Here is an 18,202-nt window from a genome sequence, read left to right on the forward strand (position 1 = left end):
AGCCTGAGCACATTACACCTCATAAGCACGTCTCATGTCTCTGCTCCGAGGACTTTTCCTGACTGGCATGCCGTATGACGCCACTTCCCCTCTTTGGCAGATTAGTGCCCAGCAATCAGCAACTGTTAGACAGTTTCAAAACCCAACCAGAAGTTCAACCAGAGAGAGAGACAGGAGCACAGGAGCATCTGGCTCTGGGAGAGGGGAACAGCAAGAGCAAGACAGAAAAGACAGATGTGACAATTAAATGAAAATCTAGTAGCACAAAATATTGAGTCGTTAATATTATTATTATTATTATTATTATTATAACTGAGAAGCCAACGTTTGGAATTTTTGGCTCAACAAACTGGAGAAAATGACCCAAAATATTCAGCATCAAATCAGTGTTTGACAGGATGGACGTGGAAACCACACACACACACACACACACACACACACACACACACACACACACACACACACACACACACACACACACACACACACACACACACACACACACACACACACACACACACACATACACACACACACACACACGCCTGTTGCACAAACAAATATAACTACACTGTTGTAATGGAGCACTGCAACAACACACAGACAAGCAAGCAATACATAAACTAACAGCTGTAAACATGTCAGAAATGATGAATAATGAAGTGAAGAAAATACAAAAACACACTCTTTTATTTCCAAACAGTGTGTGTGTGTGTCCTCCTTCCCTTCCCTCTTTACCCCACCAGAATATAGCTATTTTTTGGGACGATATGGGGGACCCAGATGTTTCATTACACTGGCCAATGGTGAGGAGAAGGGGGTTGGATCGCTGTGTGAGGTCCAGATGCCCCTTCTTTTTAAAAAGCTCCTGTGTCTGACTCGGCTACTGAACTCTGGAGGAGGAGACTCTGCAGCAGCATCACTCTCACCTGAGGAACCGAAGCGACTCCGCTCAGATTGGTTTTAGAGCTGAGGGGCCAGCTGTTGACTTAGTGTGAAGTTTGCTTTCAACGTTGAAGAAAATTCGAAAAAATATGTAGAAATAAATGCATTTCCTCAAAATGTTGGAATTAACCAAACTGGCTCTTCTGCTGTCCTTCCTGACCTCAGTGGCTCTGGGTCAAGGTAAGAAAAAAAAAACCTGAAGCTGTCAGCGATGATTCATTTTAACTTTGGTCTTTATGCACAGATATTAATATGTGTCATGTTTCTGATTATTTCCTGTAATCAAAATGAAAACATCAGAGGTTATAAGGTCTCAGGTAGGTGCAGGGCAAATGAGAGTAACTGTAAAATTTTCCAGTTGAACAGCAAATCCCTGTGAGTGTCAGGGAAGGAGAGACGTCTGGAGGTGAGGTCATGAGATAGGACCTATTGTGTGTGTGTGTGTGTGTGTGTGTGTAAACCTATCATCTTGTGTGAACACACTGTAAATCTCTTTAACAGATTTGTGTTGCAGAGACAAAAAACAAGTCCTTTTTAGCAAAGTTAGTTTAAATTGATGTTTATTGTAAATGCTAATGATTTATTTTGGAAAGCTGTGTGCTGACAGTCTTCCTCTTTGGCTTTTAATCGTTCATATGAGGACATCAGCCTGTTTTACCACCATGATGATTAACCACAGGTGGGGATTGATGATGATGAGGAGGACAAGGAAATTCTCCTTCTGGTTTAGTTTACGCTCACAAAAGCTGCTGCTGGTGACAGTAAAACAGCTTTCAGAAGCCATAAGTCTTTATAGACCAAACTGTCTAATGATGCAAGACAGTAAGAGACACTAAATGCTGTAACAAGAGTAAATTGTATGACTTTTATATAAAGCATCTTCAGTTTGTTCAAGAACATTGAAAATATACACTATTTGGGTTTTCAAAAACATAAAACAACACCAATAAGCTGCATTCTGAAAACAAAAGTCACGACCCCAGAATGTGCCCAGCTGCAATTATTCTACACTGTTTGTTCAGTTTTCCTGTGAGTGCTGTTAAAACGACAGAAACAGACATCCTTCATCCAAACTACAAGTTCTTTGACTCGTAAACCGTAAAACGCCCTCTCTGAGTGACAATGGAAGATTTTCCAAAGCTGTCACTTTCCGTCCACCTGACATCTGCTTCCTATTATATTTTCTCTTCGAGTGAAAGAGCTGGCAGTTCATGAAGGCAACCGAGTGTGAATAGACCTTAATGGTCTCCATATCTTGTCGGGCGCTGAGGCCGTAGAGTCGTAAACGTCTGGCAGAGGCTGCGCTCAGTTTGCTGATGAGTAAATCACAGCAAGGCGATTCCTATCGATGGCGACTGAGCAGAAAAACCTGACCCTAAAACGGACTGTAAAACTTAACGTTTTTGTGCCATGCTCCTTTAGCGGTACATCCACAACTCACAGAACTGAAGGTGGTGCCTTTTCACCATATTTCACTCTAAAGTGATGGTGAAAGCACTCCCCATATCCATACACTTAGTCACCGTGGTAACAAGGTGACAGTTGCAAACGGAGCAGCCGACGTTCCACCTGCTGGCTTTATGCTTGTCTAAATAAGGAATTAGGAGGAATAAAGGAGGATAAAGAGCACAGGTGAAATGACTTTCCCATCCTGTTTTCCAGAATGTCAGTCTTTCCTTTTTATCCCCCATCGATGCGTTTCATCCACAGCTCACATCACACAGAACGTCTCCATCTGTCTGTTCATCTGTTCGCCTTTTGTTTCTGTCATGTACTGATATTTGGTTTGTGACTATGTCTTAAGGGGAGGACTTTTGAACCGGATGTAAAATGAGACCGGAAGTGGGGCGGGGGCATAAAGTGGCCGGGGAGAAAGAACACATGAAGGTTGTGTAATAAAGGATCCAAGAAAGACCGTGCTTCATGTCCTGATTTAATTCAGAGTGCTCCATCTAATTAAGTAGTAAGGTGGACACACAACAATGGCGACGAGGATGACACGAACAAGATTTTGTTTTTGGGAGAAGTAGACCCGGCGGCGGCACGAGGTTAGCGAAAACTTGTGGGCTAACATGGAAAAGTCAGGTGTTCAACCGTTCTCCTGCTACACTGATCCAGCAACGCTCGGACCGAGATGGACGCGGTGGTTAACATCCTTCGAGTTGTTTGCTGATGGGAAAGGTCTTATTTTGGCTGATGATGCTACGGACGCTGTCAAACAGCGGAGACGCGCTCTTCTACTGCACTTGGCTGGACAGGACGTACAGGACGTCTTCTCCACTCTACCTCGGACGGGAGGAGCGGCGGATTACGCCGCTGCGGTGACTGCACTTAACACTTATTTTGTTCCTCAGGTGAATGCGGCATATGCACGCCAAACTTTTCACAAATTATCCCAAACACCAGGAGAAACTGTGCAACAATTTTGTACACGTTTGAGGCGAGCTGCAAAAGACTGCGACTTTCAAGGTGACAATGATAACCAGATAAGGGACGCTATCCTGAATAAATGCACTTCTGAATATGTACGGAGAAAGCTGCTGGAGGAAGGTCCAGGCTTAACGCTGACTCGCGCGTTGGAGGTGGCTTCTCACTGCGAACGAGTGGAGGAGCAAATGGCGGCGATGAGCGGTACCGGGGAAAGGAAAGGAGAGAACACGGTCAGCCGGATTTTTACAGCAAAGAAAGAGAAGAACCACAGACCAAGAGGACAAATGAAAGATGATGCCAAGACAGACAGGCAGTGTTACAGGTGTGGTTATACTGACCACAGGGGCAAAGATCCCAAATGCCCAGCACGAGGACAAACATGCCACAAGTGTAATGGTAAGGACCACTTTTCGAAGATGTGTCGTACAAAGAGACAAAGGAAACAAAATGTGAATGCTGTTGAACAGGATGATTATGCATTTGTTGTAAATGATGATAATTCACCGGAGAAACTTACCTTTTCTGTTGGGGGAATAGAGTTGGAAATGTTAGTCGACTCGGGAGCTACAAGTAATGTGATGGGAGAAAACATATGGGAAAAGCTAAAAGCTAAAAAGATAAAGTGTCATTCATATGTACCCAAAGAGCAGAGGAATTTATATGCATATTCATCAGCACAGGCACTCTCGGTTAAAGGTGCATTCAGATGTGAAATCAAGATTGGTGACAGAACTGAAGAGGCTGAATTCATTGTGATTAGAGGTAATGGTGAACCACTCTTGGGGAAAAAGACTGCCATAAAGTTAGGAGTGTTGAAAATAGGTGAAAATGTGGCGGCTGTCACAGATTTAAAACATACTCTTAAAGAAAAGTATCCAAAAGTGTTCAAAGGAGTAGGGAAACTAAACACCAAACAGATCAGCCTGTACATTGATCCAAACGTGAAACCAGTAGCACAGCCACTGAGACGCATACCTTATCATTTGAGGGATGCAGTGGAGAAAAAGATCAATGAACTGATTGACATGGACATCATAGAACGTGTGGAAGGACCTACACCTTGGGTAAACCCTGTAGTGGTGCTTCCAAAGAAAGGTGACAAAGATATCAGAATGTGCTTAGACATGAGAAAAGCAAATGAGGCAATAATCAGGGAAAGATACCCCATACCCACGGTGGATGAAATCTTGCAAGGACTAAACGGATCTGCAATCTTCAGCAAACTCGATCTCAAGTGGGGATATCATCAACTAGAGCTTACCCCGGAGTCAAGAGAGATAACTACATTTGCAGTGCATAACGGGGTATACCGATACAAAAGGCTGATATTTGGAGTCTCATCAGCTAGTGAGCAATATCAGCATGAGATCGCCAATGCACTAGCTGGTATTGAAGGAGTTGAGAACATTTCAGATGATGTAATCATACATGCACCAGACCAGGAAGCCCATGACAAGCGCCTGCATGCTGTGATGAAGAGACTCTCTGACTGTGGCCTGACACTAAACGCAGAGAAATGTCAGTTCAACATGGACAGACTTGTGTTCATGGGAATACTGCTTACGCAGAAAGGCATCGGCCCAACTGAAGAAAGAGTGAGAGCTGTGGTGGAAGCCCGAGAACCAAAGAATGCTACTGAGGTGAGAAGCTTTCTTGGACTGGTCGGTTTCAGTAGTAGGTTCATACCACAGTTTGCTACACTCTCTGAGCCGCTTAGACGTTTAACTCGAAAGGAAGTGATGTTTACATTCGGGCCAGAACAAAAGCAAGTGTTCGAAAGACTAAAGGCTGAGTTAGCTAGAGCAGGTACTCTAGCATATTTTGACAAAGAAGCCCCAACTCGTGTCATAGCAGATGCAAGCCCTGTAGGCCTAGGCGCAGTGTTAATACAAACACAGAATGGAGAAGAAGTACCAGTGTGCTATGTAAGGCGGAGTCTAACAGACTGTGAGCGAAGATACTCTCAAACAGAGAAAGAAGCTCTAGCACTGGTATGGGCATGTGAGAGACTACATCCGTATGTATATGGCAGGAAGTTTGACCTCATCACAGACCACAAGCCCTTAGAGGTCATATACAGTCCGAGATCTAAACCTTGTGCACGCATAGAAAGATGGGTTCTACGACTGCAGCCATATGATTATAAAGTAGTACACATTGCGGGAAAACAAAACATTGCGGATTCATTGTCAAGACTGCTCTCTGATACCACGTCAAAAGAGGTACACAAGCATGAATCTGAGGAATATGTGAGATTTGTGGCAGTTAATGCTACTCCAAAAGCACTCACAACAAGAGAGGTTGAAGAAGTCTCTGCTACAGACTCAGAATTAACAGAAGTGCGAAGAGCTATTGACAATGGACACTTTGAAAAATGCAAAGCATACGCGCCCATTGCAAATGAACTCTGTGTCATTGGCTACATAGTCTTGCGGGGAACTCGCATTATATTGCCAGAAAACCTCAGAGCTCAAGCGCTGTCACTAGCTCATGAAGGACATTTAGGAATCATTGGAACCAAGCAGCATCTCAGAACAAAAGTTTGGTGGCCAGGGATGGACAAAGCTGTAGAAAAATTCTGTAAAGCTTGTCACGGATGTCAAATAGTAGCCAGACCGGATCCACCGGAGCCACTGAGAAATACACTTTTACCGGATGGGCCCTGGCGAGATGTGGCGGTAGACTTACTGGGACCGCTACCTTCAAACCACTCGATACTCGTACTGGTGGATTACTACAGTCGATATTATGAGTATGAGGTGATGTCATCTACAACTGCTGAAAAGGTCATTGACTCTATTGACTGTATATTTAGCAGACATGGGCTACCAGTTACCATCAAATCTGATAACGGCCCACAGTTCAAATCTGAGCTGTTCGGGAAATATTGTGAGACTAATGGAATTAAACATATAAGAACTACACCAAAATGGGCTCAAGCAAATGGGGAAGTGGAACGCCAAAATGCATCACTGATGAAAAGAATCAGGATCGCACAAGCGGCAGGTCTTGACTGGAAGCGAGAGTTAAGAAAATATGTAACAGTGTATCGCAGCATTGAACATCCAACCACGGGCAAAAGCCCAGCAGAACTCCTGTTCAACCGCAAAATGAGAGGAAAGTTACCGAACATCAGTGAGGCGAAAACAGCGGAGTTGGACGTGCGTGATAGAGATGCGGAACAGAAAGGAAAATCAAAGATTTATGCCGATGAACGACGAGGGGCAGAGTATTCAAACGTTGACACGGGAGACACCGTGCTGGTTCAACAAGACAAAGTGGACAAGTTTACAACACCATTCAATACAACACCACACAAAGTTGTAAGCAGAACTGGAAACCAAGTCACTATTGAATCACCAACCGGAGCTCGTTATCAACGGAATACGACACACGTGAAGAAATATGAGACAAATGGGACCCGAGAAGGACACCACGAACAAAACACTATACCTAAAAAGGAAGAAGGTGAGACACCCACAACAACTGACACCTTCACTCCAACACAAGAGGGCCCACAGGGACCAGAGAGATCAAGGAGATCGCAGAGGATTAAAAAGATACCTGAGAGGTTTCGTGATTTTGTGGTGAAATAAATCATAATAGGTTAAGTTGAAGAGGTAACTTCAAGAGGGTTAAGGTTCAAGTTGCCAGTTTATATGTGTATGTGGACATGTAAACGAGGGGCGAGACAGTTAGAAAATATAAGTGTTAGAAAGTAAGATAAGAAAGAATGTTCAAAGAAAGAAAAAAAAAAAAAAAAAAAGAAAGGTTATTAAGACCAAAGTTTGAATCTAAGAAAAAGGGGGATGTCATGTACTGATATTTGGTTTGTGACTATGTCTTAAGGGGAGGACTTTTGAACCGGATGTAAAATGAGACCGGAAGTGGGGCGGGGGCATAAAGTGGCCGGGGAGAAAGAACACATGAAGGTTGTGTAATAAAGGATCCAAGAAAGACCGTGCTTCATGTCCTGATTTAATTCAGAGTGCTCCATCTAATTAAGTAGTAAGGTGGACACACAACAGTTTCTAATCCGTCTCCTTCAGGTATTTCTCACAAATACTTCCCCCACCTTTCCCCCGTCTGTCTTCCACTGCACCGAACTCTCTTCTCCACCTTTCTGCGCTCATTTCTCAGTCCCACTCAATCAAAAACCCCATCCAGGCTTTGTTCTCTGTCACTCTGTCCGTACACCTCCAACCCCCAGATTTACGAGCTATTTTTTTATTCTATTTAAAGGTGGCAGCTGGTGCCGAGCGCCGCGGTATTAGAAGAGCGCCCGCGGTATTACGACCTCTTCACACGAATCTTCCAGCAGCTTTCCCCTTTTCTGTCTCTCCTCGCATAACTCCAGTCAGACAACGGGGCGAGTTCTCCAGATGCTGACCAAAGTCTGTTCCAAGGCCAGAGCAGTCGAGCCAGATGACTTAAATGACTGAGACAGGGACTTCAGCGGATCAAAGAAACTCTCATTAATGACAACCTCCAAGCCATCACATTTTTCTCTTCTTTCCTCTCCTGTGAACATTTACGTGCACACACACACACACACATTCGCACAAACGCCAAGAATATATTTACTGCAGGACTAATCGATGGCCTTGAGTTGACTTCGTCATTGCTCTTGGCTCTGGGTGCACGTTCAGGTAGAGCCAGGATCTCGAGATATAAACCACTTTATTGTTTTTTGATAATTTCAGATATCTCAGGAATCCTTTGTTGTGCCTCTGTAAATCCTTAAACCTCATGCTGGATTTGCATCATTAGCAAATTTCACAGACAAAATTGTTGATTTTAAGTAGCAGCAGATGTTTAAGAGCTCAGACAGATTTTCTGAGAAGAAGGAATGTTGGGGCGAGGAGAAAGAGCTGAGTCCTCTGGAACCGCGCATACGCCTCAAGTAAGAAGCTAACAAAACAGTTTCCACATGATGAGGCAAATGCATCACAGAGAAAGATCGCTCGGTTTAAACATAAAGTACCTGTTTTTGCATAAACTGGAACATCTTCAGTCTGTACGGGTAAACAGATCCACTAAACATGGAAACGAGTAGTTTTCCCATTGTCTCCCTCATGCGAGGATCTGGAATACTCTAAACAGTATCCAGACCTTGTGGCAGATAATGTGACCAGAACCATTTCATAAACGTCTTCATTTTCCTGTACACCCCCGCATCCCATCTGCTGATTTTATTTATTAGCATCGGGCAAAGACAGATGAGCGCCCTCTTGGAAAACTAATGACAGACAAGTCCTTTGATAAAAAGCATCAATGCTTACAAATGAAGGATGTTTTTTCAGTAAAACCAACATGTTCTCACACCCTACTCGTCGTATACGGATGCTTGGTCATGCTCCCTTTGTGTCACATACCAACGTGTCAGGACCCCCCCCCCCCCCTTCTCGTCACTTTTTGATGTGCCGGGTTCTCTCATTCAATATCATAAAGCTCCCTGAACAGCACACTTGCTTTTAAAAGTGAGCCTTTGTGATATGAGATCATAAAAGCCAAACGTAAAGAAGAGCTGTCACAACAGACGATGGGGGTGAGAGTTTATCCAGTTGCGATCATCCAGATCAATCGGTCAAGCTTTATTTGTTTAGCACGTTTCATACAAAAGATTAAGATTTCATAAAACAGATTAAAATGACCCAATTTAACACATTCTCATCCCTTCCCCACAAATATAAAAACAATTGTGACAGTTACACCCCCCATCCCACAACCCATTTGCCAGGCACACAAACACACACACACACGCACACACACACATACACACACACACACACACACACACATACACACACACACACACACACACACACACACACACACACACACACACACACACACACAGAAAACCTAAAGAACAGCATAAGTAAACACTAGGCTGAGCTCAGATGGGTTACGTAATGAATGAAACACCATCAGGTGAGCCATCTGCCTTGGCAGTAGTTGATCGACGGCAGCAGCCAAGGCACCAACCCAGGATGCCCAGGGAGGGAGGGCGGAAACCCCCCACCATCGCCTAAGCACACCCCTAGGAGCGCCCAGGCCGCCACAGTCATCCACCACCCCCGAGGCAGAGGGCCCCGCAGAGGAAACACTGCTATGATTAAAATAAGTCTAATGAAAATAAATAAATAATTAATAACATTAATATTAATAAATATAGCTAATATGGATAGTAAAATAACCAATACAACTGATTAAAGAGATAGTAAAACACTAAAACATAAATGTCTTATACCACTAAAATGAAAATAATAAAATAAATAAGTTAATTAATAAAACAGGAAATGCAGCTGTAAACAGATATCAGTTAAAAGCTAAGCTAAAAATTTCAGATACATTTGGAGCCGATGTTGCTCTGAGTTCCGGTTTGTGGTGACGTTGAGATGGATCTTGTTACATGCCGAGGTTATGAGGACCATGAAGAGGATAGCTAGTCTTCCAGTTGCTTTTGTCAAGTGAGTACAAATAAATCCTCAAAAGGAGAATGCTGTTTGTCTGACACCGGAGCCTCTTATTTCACATGGCATTAGAGACGCATCGATTTCTAATGCATCTGCTGCTCTGACCTGGTGGTGCTGCTGTTGGCTGATTTAGATTTATGATATAGATAATAATCTATATAATTAACAACGTACTATTTTAAAACAAATTCTGATTTAAAAGATAACTCTGATACCTTACTCTTTATTCTTTAATTTTAATATTTACTCTTTGCTTTTTGAAATCTAAACTACTTTGCTTTGCTTGCTAGCCTAGAATCCAGACCGTCATGAGCTGAAGTAAAGAAAAAGAAAAAAGAAAAAAAAGAAAAAAGGGGGCTATTCTATTCTATTCTATTCTATTCTATTCTATTCTATTCTACTCTATTCTATTCTATTCTACTCTATTCTATTCTATTCTATTCTATTCTATTTTTAAAAGGTTCACATGGACTTGCTGGTGTCAACCACTGTTTGGAGATGATGAGTTCAAGAACAGGGAAGACGTCAGACTTTTTGCTGTTTGGCGGTGGTTTATTCACAAATACCAAACATGTTTCACACCAGTTAAAGCTTCTTTCTGGAGTATTTCTCTTATCCAATGGCACCATCTAGTGGCTGACAAGCATATCACACAAAAAATCTGTTGCTCCTTTTTTTTTTTTTAGATGGCGACTTCCCATTTCTGTTTATAAATGGGCTGCATGGTAGCGCAGTGGTTAGCACTGTTTCCTCGCAGCACGAAGGTTGCAGGTTCGAAACTCGGCTGCGGCCTTTCTGCGTGGAGTTGCGTGTTCTCCCCATGCATGCGTGGGTTTCCTCCGGGTACTCCGGTTTCCCCCACAGATCACAACATGCCCTACAGGTTATAAATTGTAAGTCGCTTTGGATAAAAGTGTCTGCTAAATGAATAAACATTAAATATAAACATGAACATAAATGTGTTTCTGTAGCCGACAAACAGATCTAAAACATGCAGTTTTACAAGTATTATTCTCATACCAAGTTGTGTTCTCATATATTTATATTTTAGAGACTTGTCCGTGAAAAGTTCATCAACTCTGCATCAGCCGAGGTATTCCTTAAATTTGAAGCATGTAAGCGGTAGTCTAACGCTATTGGTTAGTTCTGGTCGGCGCTCAGTTTCCTATTGCACGGAGCTCTGCAGGGCAGGGGGCGTGTTTAGCAAAAAAAAAAAAAAGATGTATCGCTTACATTTTATCACAGTACATGATGAGACAATTGCTTTTACGGATTTCTGAAAAATCATACATCATTTCTGAAAGGGGAAAACTCCGGAAAGCTCAGGGACGAAATTTTGATTTCAGAAGTGGGGGGGACACAGCAGGCTTGTGCGGATTTGGGGTGGGGGGTGTTATGTAAAGACCCCTTGACACGTCACGTGCCCATCTCAATAATTTTTCCATCCTTATTGAAGTGCAGTTTTGGCTGTTGACAATGGATAGGCCATTGTATTTATTGTTTTGGGTCTTTTTTTTATTGTTTTTGGTGCAACATTTTCTAACAGGGAGTGAGATTCCTTTTTTATTAAATTTTTGTTTGTTATTTTTATTCATTTAGAAGTTCTGGTTCTGGGCATTTCAATGTTAAATGAAGGTTTCTTTGTTGCATTTTAAAGGGTGTACTTGCATTATTATGATATATTAACATTATATTAGTGGTTATTTTGGTCTAGATAATGTTGACAATATCGTTTATCATCAACAATTTGTTGGACAAAATATCGTCCAGACCAGCAAAATGTGTTACTTTCCCAGGCCTAGTCAAAAGTATAAAAATTATTTATACATAAACGGTCCCTCCTGAGATCTGGCCGTTTGTTCATTTGCTGTGTTAGAGGACATGCTGAACTAATGTTTTACACATGATCATCACCCTAACATTTGAGTGTATAAAAACATATTAAATATGTTTTTCCCTTAAAAGTGTTTAAACAGTTGTTGCATTTCAACACACACAAAAAAATGGAAAAAATAAGATAAATCTAATGAAAAGTGTACATCTTTGACATTAAGCTTAAAAAAATCTGTTGACGATGATGATACTGTTCATTTTTCAGAGCTTTTTAATGTGAAAATATGCATTGCAATAGATAAGTTTACAATAAAGTTAAATGATAAAAGTTTTGAAGTTACACTTCTACTACTACTACTACTAGTAATAATAATTATGATGATAATAGTAATAATAAAAAAATAATAATTATAATAATACGAATAAATTGTGTCTGAGGAGTCAGTTATGTGGAGGAGATGAGTTTGTAAAAGTTAGTTTTGAGTATGTTTGTGAAGGAGGAGGTGAGTCTGAGCTTAATGCAGGGGTGTCACATGTTCCAACTTACGTTTTGACTTTGAAAGAAGTCTCTTATATCCACTTTTCGTTTTCTTGACATGCTGCCTCCTGACTGTGCCTAACTACCAAAGACTCACAAATGAACACTTATTCAAATGTTATGTAATGGAAGCTGAGCTGAGCTCTGATAGTACACAGCGTCTAGTTGACGATGTGACTCAGTACCGGTGTTCCCTAGCGGCTCCAAACTAGCAAAACAACGTGAGCACGTTCTGACTGTTTACAACTTGAGTGACAGCAGCAACAGCCAATAATACGTTAGCAAGTATCAGCAGAGCCAATAGATTAGCTTTTGGGCGGGTCTAATAGGAAACCGGTTTCCGTTTCGGTCCTAGTGCTTAACCAAATCCATTTAATGGAGCGTAACATTGTTTTCGGACGGAAAAAAGTGCAGGGGAACAAAACTGCCTTTTGAAAAAGTGGGGGCTGGGGGGGGGGGGGGGGGGGGGGACATGTCCCACCCGTCCCCCCCCAAAATTACGTCCCAGGGAAAGCTGCTTTAATTTGAGTCTAAGAAGAAGCAAAGGCTCTGTTTATGTTTATAACAAGAGCTTCATTTAACTTAAGCTGTCCTTTCTGTTGGCCACACTGTAAGAAATTCACAACTAGAACTTCCTGCACTTAAAATGCAACCCTCATTAGCGGTTTGAGACACACCTGTTGACCAATTTCAATCCCACCTCTAATCTTAATCATAAACATTCTGTAATTCTCACTAAATAAGCTCAAATAAACCTCTAAGCATACCTCTGTGAAGTCATGCGAATTATTTGCTAGAGTCTCTGAAACTGCTCTCATAAACACACTTCTCCCAGTGGCCACATCTAATGTCTACATGAATCATCTGAAGCACGGACAAACAGCGCACATTTACTGCTGAGCCTGTCCCCGACGCATTAAACAAAAACACACATGTGAGCGAGAACAAACAAGACTGACCGCACTCGTGAGACTCCACAAGAGGATATAAACAGTAAAGAGGAAATCATAAGTTCAGACTTTGCTCCCTCGGGTCAGGAAAACATCTCGATGAGGTAAATCCAGTTACATACCAGCCTCGTGAAGCGGCGTCCCTGTAAAATCACTCAGCTTTTAAAATCATAGCGTGCTAAAATGCCAGTCAGAAGCACGGTCATATACCTGCCATAACACCAATATTTGCAATATTTGCCCTTGCCTGTTGCTAATCGGGGGTTTCCTCTTTTAAAACTATTATAAACCTTGTAAAACTCAGACTTGTTTGGTATTCTTTTTTTTTTTAAAACATCTTGAAACGATAACCGGGAGCCAAAAAGGCTCTGCTGTGAATTTGTTCGGACTTGGTGTGAGAGGGAGAAGAGATGTTATGTGACAGGAACTGTTGAGCAAAGAAACTGCGTTCTTGGAAACAATATGGTGCATTTTGGAGTCAGACAAGACTATTAGCAACAAGTCTAGATTTCAGGGTCCATGTGGCAACAAAAGACTTGTTTCTACGTTTAGATGTGTCGTGTGTCAAAGGGGAAAAGGAATCAAACACTCGAAAAGACTGAAATTTCAAATAAAATGATCATTATTATGGCGTGACATGTTTATTAAACCAGAACAATAATTATGCAACAAGGAGAATGATTGGAAGATAAAAAGTAAATCTGCAGGCAGCAGACCCATCTGCTAAACACATCAGTGTGAAACTATTTGATTGTGGTTTTCAGGCTCCCAGTGTGTTCGAGACAAAACACTGATATGGAAAACTTGGAATGTGTTTTTATTTTACTTTTTAAGCCAGTAGCAATAAAATTGGAAACAATGAAGGTTAACTGCCCATCCATGTTATCCTAAAAGGTTTGTCGTGCATTTCAAGATGGACGGTCGTTGTTCTGTCTCCGTTTGCAAAATTTATCAGCAAATGTAAATAAAAGTTTTAATGGTTGAAAAGAAAAGAGCTGGCTTCACAAAAAGACTCACAGCGTGCCGTAAAAACCAGGAGGGACTGCGATCAGTCTGCGCTGGGATTCTCTACTCACAAACTCAGCACACACACACACACATACACACACACACACACACACACACACACACACACACACACACACACACACACACACACACACACACACACACACACACACACACACCAATTTTGTAGAACAAGTTATTTTTTGTTTCTGTCACGGGCCACACCATTTATTTTTTCCTCACAGCCCGGGTGAAACTCTGAGATGAAGTGTCAAGCAAGAATTTGACGTCTTTCAGAACATAAAAATCAGTGGTGAGTCATTACCTTCCAAACCACGGGGGAAAATGTCACCGTGCATTTTTAATACACACGAGTCGAAACACAATGAAAAAGTCATGTTTCTCCCTTTGGAGGCAGGTGTTGCAGATTAGCAGCATTAAAACCTACCTACCTGGTTACTCCACGTATGTATTTCATGAGCATTTTATTTATATAGTAGCCCTGCAGGACTTAGTTGCACGTCCTTTTATCAAAACTTATTTTGAGCCTGAGACGGTTAATAATTTCATTCTCTCGTACGATCCAACATTTGCCTCCATCTTATTCTTACTGAGTAGAAAACAAGCATGGAAGAAGATGGCAGTGTGGGACCGAGACAAACAAGCGAAACATGTGTTTACTACTGCATGAGTAATTGTGAAAAATGGCCACAAACCCAAGTTTGTGTTTGTGTGCATGAGCATAGTCGTACAAGAGGAGCTTGTAGATGTAGCAAAAGGATCAGTAGGACAAATACGTGTGATGAGGAGTAAAGACGAAGGGAATGTTGCAGGAAAGAAGTACGGAGTTATAGAGGCAGAATAATAATAATAATAATGCATTGAACTTATATAGCGCTTTTCTAGACACCCAAAGATGCTTTCACACACTCTCACATTCACACACTGCTAGTGATGGTAAGCTACTTGTAGCCACAGCCGCCCTGGGGAGGTCCGACAGAGGCGAGGCTGCCATTTGGCGCCGTCGGCCACTCTGACCACCACTAACACAGGCAAGTTGGGTGAAGTGTCTTGCCCAAGGACACAACAGCAGGGTACCCCTGGTGGGAGCTGGAGTCGAACCCATGACCCTCCGATCATGAGGCAACCCGCTCTACCACCTGAGCTACTGCTGCCCCGCAAAATAAAAGCAAAAAGCAGAGGAACATTTTTATTTCATGCATTTTACCAAACATCCTTTTCATTTTCAATTCAAGTTAGGCAGATTCTCTTTAAGGATTGACATTTTGGCATGGACGCCCATAAATCAGCATCCACCTTCACCACTTGGCTGGTGTGACTGCTGATGAGGAGGAAGGGAGTAAAATGTCATAGAATGTAATAACTGCATCCCTAAAGTCTGCAAAGATTGAGTTCTTGAAAAATACAGTATGTTTAATTATTTTAGAAGCAAAGTTTGAAGTGAAAATATATCATTTCCACTAATATCCTGTTTTTTTCATCTGACTGTGTCTGTTATTCCTGTTTATTAGGTACAATTCCAATTCAGGCTAACTTTATGTGTGTTTCCATGGAAACATTTCTAAATAATCCCAAACTTTCAAGCAGTATTATAGGTCATGATGAATCATTCTCAAAAACACCCACCCAAAACAGAAACTTGTGCAAACCTCCCTAATCTGATTTATTGGTAAATTAACAATTCGATTTTGGTTTGTTCACAAATTAAAATGTAATATAATGAAATGAAAGCTGTGAAAAAAAAAAAACTAAATGCTGACTTTCCTTAACCCAAAAAGGCTTTTTTCTCTCATTTTCTGTGTGCAGGGTCTGTAAGGAGCAGGATGCTGTCTGACAGGAGTAAGAGAACGACCTTTCAGGCCTTCAGTGACCCACAGACAACAGGTGATTCAACGGAAAATCTGCATGACAGCAGCTCTAGAAAGTAATGGTAAATGGTAAAGGGCCTGTATTTGATACAGCGCCTTCTAGAGTCCTGGAACCCCTCAAGGCACTTTACAACACAATCAGTCATTCACCCATTCACACACACATTCACACACTGGTGGTGATGAGCTACGATGTAGCCACAGCTGCCCTGGGGCGCACTGACAGAGGCGAGGCTGCCGAGCACTGGCGCCACCGGTCCCTCCGACCACCACCAGCAGGCAACGTGGGTTAAGTGTCTTGCACAAGGACACAACGACAGCGACAGACTGAGCGGGACTCGAACCTGCAACCGTCCGATTACGGGGGGAGCACTTAACTCCTGTGCCACCGTCGCCCTAAAGTACATCAAATGAATACAGCAATTTGATTTGATCGTCAAAAGTTCTGACAGTCAAGCCTATAGTCTTTTGTTTTTAAAAGAGAAATGCAAATTTCATCAGTAAAAATATGTTTAAAGCTTGTTAAAAAGCTAGGATTTTACTGTCATGTGTGTATGCAATGTCTAATATTCTGTTATAAAAAAGCAACCATAGCTTTAAGAACCAGGTTAAAGTTGGAACTCAGAGCTAATCAAACTTCACACTAGTGGCAACGTTAAACGTTTTACATCTTCTAACATCCCGATCTGTGTAGTCAGTGAGGAGTCAGCAGTAAACAGCACCTCCTTTATTCAGTCCGCGTTGAGCAGAAAAGTACTAAATAACACAAAGATCTGTTTACTGACATGAGACAGACAACTAAAAAGCTGTTATTGTTCAGTATTTCCTTGTTGACGATATTTCTCGTTACTCTGAGGGCCTCAAAGGTGAGGGTGACTGAAAAAAACATTTTTTTAAAGTTTTTTTCTAAGGTTTTCATGCAGACTGAACATGAAAATAGTCTCCTACACCTATCTCCTGCATTAGCTTCTGATAGAAAGTAAAGAGTGGAACTCTAGGATGAGAAAATCCTCACAGATCTATGTCACGCTGTGATTTATTGTTCGTGGGCTCTCCCATCTTGACTCGCAATAAGGAAGGCTTTTGTTGTTTTAGCGTCCAAGAATCAGCGGCCGATGTCTCGGCTAATTTAAGTTTAGCGTTAGGATTAGCAACACCGCCTCATGACAGAAGCTCCTCCAGATTTGTGTTATTGGTGGAGATAAAACATCTACGTTGCAAGTCAGTGGTAGAGTTGTGTCGCTGGTATCCAGTCAGAGGTAAAATGTCCAAACATCAGGAAATATGACGGTAAAACCTGTCGTCTAAAATAAGTCGCAAGACATTCATTCCTACTAGAGACCACCGCAGATGTATTGGTTGAAAGAGTCCTGTAAATAAAACTATGACGTGTTTTTGCTGTTTTTTAAATTTCATTTCAGTCTTTACTCTTATTAAATGTTTGGTTCTTTTTCAGACATCCTTGTCGTTTTTATGCATTTGCTCTCTCTTTTTTCCTCGAGGCGTGACGGAGTGGACGTCTTGGTTCAACATCGACCATCCTGGAGGAAACGGAGACTATGAGCGCCTGGAGGCCATTCGTTTCTACTATAGAGAGAGAGTCTGTGTTCGACCCACTGCCATGGAGGCTCGTACCACAGACTGGGTGGCGGCTGCAGACACTGGGGAAGTGGTGCACTCCAGTTTAGAGAAGGGCTTCTGGTGCATCAACAAAGAGCAGCCCCTTGGCCGGGCCTGTTCCAACTACCACGTTCGCTTTCAGTGCCCCCCAGGTAGTCCTGAAGCAAGGTGTCACAAATTCATGCTGTGTCCCGGTATTTAAAATGATGATTCTGTTTTAGAAGGAACACACTTCCAGCTCCTGAGACCTGTTCTCTCTGATGTGTGTAGTGCAGAGTTACTGGACTGACTGGAGCGAGTGGGGACCTTGCTCCACCACAGCCTGTAATGATGTAGGAATCCAACTTCGGCAGAGGAAATGTGTGAGCGCTCAGCCAATGCCTCTGCTGTTTGTTCCAGCGTGTCAGGGCCACCACTCGGAGAGAAGGGAGTGCACCACCCCACCCTGCACAGGTTGATCAAGAACGGCAATAAATCTTTAACTGAAATTGATAGTTTTAATAAGCACAG

At 42.2% G+C, this 18,202-nt stretch overlaps 1 protein-coding gene across 1 annotated transcript in view; it reads left to right on the forward strand.

Moving 5' to 3' along the window:
• Window positions 1–769: 769 nt before the first annotated feature.
• cilp2 (cartilage intermediate layer protein 2) overlaps window positions 770–18,202 on the forward strand; it is a 34,273-nt gene continuing 16,840 nt past the window's right edge. The window contains exons 1-4 of the mRNA XM_015971612.3: window positions 770–1,125; window positions 16,011–16,088; window positions 17,575–17,844; window positions 17,963–18,145. Coding sequence (XP_015827098.3) covers window positions 1,047–1,125; window positions 16,011–16,088; window positions 17,575–17,844; window positions 17,963–18,145 — 610 coding nt within the window. The 5' untranslated portion in view covers window positions 770–1,046. The remainder of the gene's footprint in view (window positions 1,126–16,010; window positions 16,089–17,574; window positions 17,845–17,962; window positions 18,146–18,202) is intronic.

Source organism: Nothobranchius furzeri, chromosome 8, assembly GCF_043380555.1.
Source record: "Nothobranchius furzeri strain GRZ-AD chromosome 8, NfurGRZ-RIMD1, whole genome shotgun sequence".
Lineage (NCBI taxonomy): Eukaryota > Metazoa > Chordata > Actinopteri > Cyprinodontiformes > Nothobranchiidae > Nothobranchius > Nothobranchius furzeri.